The 7,500-nt window shown below is 36.3% G+C and overlaps 1 protein-coding gene across 3 annotated transcripts in view; it reads right to left on the minus strand.

Moving 5' to 3' along the window:
• Window positions 1–7,500, minus strand: part of LOC144966699 (regulator of G-protein signaling 7-like) — a 211,838-nt gene that overhangs the window by 144,973 nt on the left and 59,365 nt on the right. For all 3 annotated transcript variants that reach the window (XM_078903464.1, XM_078903482.1, XM_078903473.1), the window contains exon 3: window positions 1,465–2,250. In XM_078903464.1, coding sequence (XP_078759590.1) covers window positions 1,465–1,593 — 129 coding nt within the window. In that variant the 5' untranslated portion in view covers window positions 1,594–2,250. The remainder of the gene's footprint in view (window positions 1–1,464; window positions 2,251–7,500) is intronic.

Consider the following 7,500-nt stretch of genomic DNA (forward strand, 5'->3'; position numbering starts at 1 on the left):
GAAACGGAACAACAATAAAACAAGAAATTCAGCATTTAATTTTGAAATCCCCCACTCAAGAACAAAACATAATCTTTACTCTTTCTTACCTTCCACCATCCGGCTTTGGAACTCCCTACCAACCAATTATAAACAAGCCCTATCGACTGATGACTTCAAAAAATCGCTCACCGATTCCCCCTAAAACCCCTGTTAAATGAAAAGACGGCCATACAATCTTCAGCCTGAAGCTTTGGCATAAATGGAAGGAGGAGAAACTAACAGCAACTCTTAACATGTAGGACGAGACATAATGCCTGTAAAGGAAATGAGGAAATGCTGTTAACGGCGAAGTGCTCATTTTATACTTGAATAAGGTGAGAGAATGTGAGAAAAGAGTCTTTTCTCAGGACTCAACTTTAAGCCGCTCCGAGCGTGACTCGAACCCGGCACTAACCGGTCAGAAAGCGAGTAGCAACTAAAAGGCCACAAAGTCCTACAAATCTATCACATCTTTCAATATATTAATGAAATATTTTGTGGTCAAAATAAGAAAAAAAAAGTATGGAAATGGGTTTATTGGTGTTAATGTTCAAAGGTTGTTTCAGCTTACGAAAAAGTGTTTACGACATTTATATGTAACCAGTTGTCTCGAAATGAAATTACGGGGATGAACATGATGGTTGATTGAAATTAAAATATTTTCCGAGATGAATACCCCGAAAAGTAATTTTATAACTAAAATGATGAAAAATACAATTTTTTGCGTTTTTGCAATATAAAAAATCATGCGGCTGTGTGAACTTGTGGTTTGACACTCGCTTTCGGATCGAAGGGAATGGGTTCGAGCCTCGCTCGGCGCATAATTGAGTCCTTGGAAAAGGCTCTTTACTCACATTTGCTCACCGTACTCAGGTGTAAAACGAGTACTTGGCCGTTAACAGCGTTGCCTTTGTCGGAAAAACATTGTACTCGTAATATCGTCTAAAAGGCGCCATGTCTCGTTCTACATGTTACGTGTTGCGGTTGGTCAGGGACCCTTTGTAAAGCGCGATGAGACGTTTAATGGATATTGCGCCATTTAAAGCTCAAGTCTGTTTTTTTAAATGTATCTAAACATCAACAAAACGTATAGAAATGAACCCCAAGTGTCATGTTTCTTGTGTCTATAAATTGAAGTTCCAGCATGCAAACAGCTCATCCCGAATAAAAGTAGAGCTTTTAGGAGGTGGGTTACATTTATTATTTGAGTTAAAATACACGATTGGGGGGTCTCGATAGCTCAGTTGGTAAAGCACTCGCTTCACAATCAAAGGGACCGATATTGATCCCGGGTGCAGTCAAATTTTTTATGACCCCCCCCCCTCCCTCTCTACTGTCCACCTAGCAGTGATTGACATTGCACTAGAAACTCTCCCCCCCCCCCCCTTTTTTTTCCCCATATTTCATGCATATATTATTAATTATAATATTAAAAGTACTCACCTTTTTATAGACCAGATGATTGGGATTATCCTCTTGTGAATGTTGCCCGTTGCCCACAACCGGGCTAGCGACCACCGAGGCAGGCAGGGGCTCAGCCCTCCTACCACTGCTGTAGCGTGGGTGCGCCATGGTACGGGACGACAGTGCGGTAGCCACCGTCAACGTGATGATGGCAGGGTGGGGGTTAACGACGTGTGGTGATGATGAAAATTATTATTATAATAATAGTAGGCGATGGTAAGGGGTTAATGGTTCAAGTCTTGAGTAAGTAGTGAGGACTTTTAATGTTTATTTATTTCTCAATCACCTCCACGTAGTTAAGGGGGCTACATGGTTGATTTATTTGACCCACCCCCTTGTTTTAATCCAAATCTAGTTCATCCAATGATGAGAAGAGAACTCAAAATTTATATATATATTATGTCTCCGTCTGATGTCAGCAGCAATATTTTTTTTTAAAATCGTAAACAAAATCAACAACACAGATATCGCGTTGTGCCAAATCAAGATGTTATAGATTCACACCGACACACTAACAAATTGATAAGTCAAAGAGTAACGTTGTGCGTGGATTGTTGTTGTGGCGTTTCCAAGATGTAAACAAGACCAGATGACGATGATGATGGCGATGAATATTGAGCTTCTGATCGACTATCCAGCGTTGCTTGGGATGATGGTTTGCTGGCGACAGAGGAAGTGGTTTGGGTAGCTTTGAGATCAATCACCGGGTGTCGGTTGTCATTGATGAATATTTCATAAAGCCGATGAGCAGCATTATGCCTTCACCTGGTGACAAAATGAACAATCAAATGAAGAGAAATGAGTTGGAAATATAAAGGAAATGTTATTGACGTCATTACAATACGCGTCAATCTTGATTTGATCATTTTAGAAGGGCGCGGGTTGTAAAGAGTTCGTACAGGGCACCGACCTGCGAATGAAAAAATGGCTATTGATACAAAAAGGAATAGTCGTCAAACAATCTTAAATCGGATGATTTGTGATAAGATCAATCGGAGGATTTGTTAAAAGAGGGTAAATGGGATGGTTTGTTAAAGGAGGTTAAATCGGAGGATTTGTTAAAAGAGGGTAAATCGGAGGATGTATGATTCATCACCTCAAACCGGTATTATGCCGAGATTATTTTTGTTTGTTTTTATTAAGGTCATATCAGCGCCAGTAAAAACAGGAAGAAAATGGGATAGTAAAGAGTTCTAGAATTACAAGTAAAACACCCAAGAAAAGGTTAGACAAAGGGGAATTTGTTCAAAAAAGAAACAGGTGTAGATTCTAAGAGCACACTATCAAAGTACTTCGTTTGAGATCACCGAAAAGTCTCATCCAAACAAGCACAAGTCCCAACTCAGAGGGATACACACAAATGTTTATAAATTATATATACAGTATGTAAATAAAACAATACAGTGCATAACAGAGAGATGATTTACAAGACAAAAAAAGATCATCTTCCAAAACTCTAATTATACATTTGACTGTTTTCCTCCCAGCTAGGATATCCGGCCAGGACTTGGACAAATCTAAGTAATCTCATTCCAAGATAAAGACAGAAAGCATGTTGGAAAACAGATATAGGGAGATAGAAGACAGAGTTAGTGTCTCCCTGCCAACAATGGGAGGTCGGGGCCCCACTCAGATGCCGAGATAGTTTAGATGCTAAAAACCAAATACAGTATAATATGGTAAAAAATGAGTTTTAATGTTTTACTGAGGGTTAATTAATGGCATCTCTTAAATTAGCAAAAACTAGATTTTAAAATTCTTATCATTTTAACTTAAAAATTTATCCTTGCCATTGGGTTTATCCCGACATAATACCGTTTGAGGTAATAGGTTACGTGTTGAATGCTATTTCAAAAGATGGTATTGACTTTTATGAAGCTTGATATTTAAGGCGTTTTGACAAGTGAATTATTTCAATGTAACGATATCCAAATAAATATTTTCCAAACCAAAATAAGGAAATCCTGTCTGGTAAATATGAGGTAAATTTTTGTCCCTAACTTGTCCTCTTATCAATTAATAAACACCGATACTCTTAGAATAAGTAAATTTATTAAGATTCTCTTCATTCCCAAAGGCGAGTTGTTTATGTTTCTTTTTCTGTAGGGTCTATTCCTAGAGAGGGCTGGAATAACCAAGACTTAAGTTGCAGTGCAGCCAAGTCAGGTGATCTAGATTAAGGTGACTTGTTCCCGTCACATGACGAATCATACCGATGATCCTTGTATAATATGTTTTTCTTTCTTTTTGTTGTTGTTTTTGTTTGTTGGTTTGTTTGTTTGTTCTTTAATCGCTGTTTTCTTATTGTGAAAATAATTTACTATAATTTTGATTAAAATCGTTTTTCTATGCCTTATGGGGGACTATACAATCCATTCTACGGGTCAAAACCCAGAATCACTCGACCATGACGACGTTAGAAATAGGACGCGGCTGATTCTTTCCATTGATGTTTATTGATCTCATCGGCCATTGATTATAACAGAATTTTATGGCTGATTGATTCCTTCCACCCACCCACCCATCCATCTATCCATCCATACATCCATCCATCCATCCATTCATCTATCCATCCATTCGTTCACAATCAACATAACACAACCGTTACGCTTGTAACATGGTTCCTATTTAAACTGATAATACACATTATTTTTTTAAAAACCCAACTTCTCGTCAGAAAATTTCAATTTCAAATATGATCCATAGCTTTCCATAAAGTTAAATAAGCTTTAAACCCAATGGAAAGAAAAATAAATGGAGTAAAGTATTTACTCATGTAATTGGGGAAAACACAAAGAAAACAATGTTTCGGCCTTTGGCCTTCCTGGGATACACACACTGATGTTCACCTAAAACTCAAAAGAAGCCTCAGGTTTAGGACTTTTTGACAGGTTGACGCTCATCTCGATCGATCGATGTAAAATAAAAGAGTGTTTTGTCAGTGTATGGATCTATAGTCTTCATCCCATTTGAGTTAAATTATTTGGACTAACATACAAGAAAACATAATGTGCCTGGAGGCGTCCTTTTGTTTAAAATGAACGCTTCGTCATTGTGTTTTTGTTATTCGCTATTATTATCATCATCACCAAACCAACACGTTGAGACAAAGAACATATACACACACTATAGGCAATACAAACAACATTTCGTCCTTTTGGAGAACTTGGTCCCAGAGAGATGGAGTTCTTTTTTTTTTAATCGATGGGTTTTAATATCGATAAATTTGAAAGGTTGACCGTTTTTTTTTTTACGTCATTCTGGTTGTGATGCAACGTTTTAAAATTTCTGATATTCTAGTTAAGATGAAACAACCCAACAAAACAAAACAAACAAACAAAAATTAAACAAAACAAAAACGAGGTAACGATTTTAAAAAGAAGGAGACTGAAGACAGGTTTAAACCATGACATTTCTGTCGTGCTCTGAAAAAAAAACACACATTTTAAATTTTGACTTGAGACCTCGTCTTTCATAATATAATAATGAAAATGTTGCTTCTGGAAGCTCGAAGGAAAAATAAGGATAAGTATTGAAATGTAAGTTCCAATCTAGTAAAGGAAGACAGATACTGTGGACGTTTCGGGTTTCCCCATATATCAACAAAATACGATGAATGAAACACTAAGGACGAATAAGAGATGTGTGAATGGCGTAGTTAAGGTGAAGAAACAAAAACAATGATAGGACCATCGACCAATGGCAGCTTTATCTCGGTCGAAATTCTAAATGCATTAACGCCTGTCGAGCGTTATGTCTCGTCCTACTTGTTAAGTGTTGCTGTTGGCTTGGGACTCATTGTAAAGCACTTCGATCATAGTGGATAATGCGCTATATAAAAGCGTATATACGTATCTTTTTTCTTCTTTTTTTTTTTGATTGTTTTGCATCCTTTTATTATAGGAAGCCAATTTATTTGTAATTTATGTTATTACCACCAACAACATAATATGCCAAATTAAAAATTGACAATGTACAAATAGTAACTAGTGACATAGGGATAAATTAGCCGAAATATTAAAAAACACGAGTACGGTACCAGGAAACCGAAGGATAAAAACAATGCGAAATCGATTTGTTCAATATCGATATGTTAATTGGAAAAATTAAACGGGATCTAAATGAAATTCTGGTTTTGGCGCAATTTATCGAAACTTATAGTGTTAATAAAATGTACAATATACAATATAGTGTGAGAAAGAAGAAGAAGAAGAAGAAGAAGAAGAAGAAGAAGAAGAAGAAGAAGAAGAAGAAGAAGAAGAAGAAGAAGAAGAAGAAGAAGAAGAAGAAGAAGAAGAAGAAGAAGAAGAAGAAGAAGAAGAAGAAGAAGAAGAAGAAGAACAAGAAGAGAAGAACAAGAAGAGAACAAGAAGAAGAAGAAAACAAGAACAAGAAGAAAGAAGAACAAGAAGAAGAAGAACAAGAAGAAGAAGAACAAGAAGAAGAAGAACAAGAAGAAGAAGGAGGAGGAGGAGGAGGAGGAGGAGGAGGAGGAGGAGGATGAGGAGGAGGAGGATGAGGAGGGGGAGGAGGAGGATGAGGAGGAGGAGAACAACAACAACAAAAACAGCAATATCAACAGCAACAAAAAATAACCATGATGACGAGGACGACGACAACAACGACAAAGACAAAACACAATAGCATTGATAGTGTAAAACTGTGTTCAATATTCAATATTATAGTCCTATTGATGCAAAGCAATTTCTCACAGGATATTTAGTTGACGTTGGAGAAATGCCAAGAGGTTATAATATGCGATGCAGTGGGCGGTAAAGAAATAAACTCCATTGTAACTGGAATAATAATAACAAAGATGACGACTAAGTTTCCGTGACGTCAAGTAAAATCATTACTGACAAAACAAAGACAAAAAATAGATTGAGATGTTATATTGGACAATATCTACCAAGTATGCTCAATGTGCTTTACAAGGGATCCCAAGCTAACAGCAACACGGACCATGTAGGACTAGACATGACGTATGTGAGGTGCTATTACAATTGTTTTCCTGTAGGGACACAACTGTTACTTCCCTAGTACTTACGAGTATTTTACACATGAGTGCGTTTAGAGAATTGTCTTGCGATTTAAAATTCGTCTTCAAACCGGTAGGTCTCTTGCTCAAGTATCGCTCTGGGCGGCGCAAATTTGAGTGCTTGGAAAAGGCCTTTTACTCATTTAATCTCACTGCACTCAAGTGTAAAATGAGGAACTGGTCGGTATAAGCGTTGTCTTTGTCAGAAAAAAAAATTGTAATAGTGTCTCAAATGCGTCATGGTGTTTATGTGTTTTATTCAGAATGTGATAATTGTGTGTGTGTGTGTGTGTGTGTGTGTGTGTGTATGTGCGGTTTTTTTCCTTTGTCTGTGATGATTAGCGTGTGTTTATATATTATTATGGTGCCCCTTATGGTTAAGTGAGGGTTATTTATTTATTTATTCACTTATTTATATTTTTATTTTGTCTGTTTATTTGTTTATATAATATATATATTATATATATATATATATATATATATATATATATATATATATATATACACTTATATATCTATTCAATTGTTCTTGGTAGTTTCCTTGTGTTAATTATTTATTTTACATGTGTTAATTGGAAATTCTATTTAAATGTATATATTTCATATTGACAGTTACCTAAAATAAACCTTTGAATTGAATATAATATGTTGCTGTTGACATGTTACGCCTTGTAAAGCGCTTTCAAAATGTTAAGTGGATATTGCGCAACATAAACGCTAATTATCTTTTTTATGTTTACTTGTCAAGTACAATATTGCCTGATTTTTTAACAATAAATAACACCGCCCCTCTTGGCAATTGAAGGCCACGCCAATCAGATCTATGGTCAATTCCATTACAGTTTCGTAACAAACTAGTTGGGCTTCGATTCTATGCACCAAAAAAAAAAATCCCCCCAAAAAACGCCGTTTTCAATTTTGGCCAAGAATTTCCAACCTCAAATATCAATACTTTAATAATAATCTGAACATGCAAA

The sequence above is a fragment of the Berghia stephanieae genome, chromosome 1 (assembly GCF_034508935.2).
Source record: "Berghia stephanieae isolate SIO BIC M18660-M18661 chromosome 1, UCSD_Bste_1.3, whole genome shotgun sequence".
In the NCBI taxonomy this organism is placed as follows: Eukaryota; Metazoa; Mollusca; class Gastropoda; order Nudibranchia; family Aeolidiidae; genus Berghia; species Berghia stephanieae.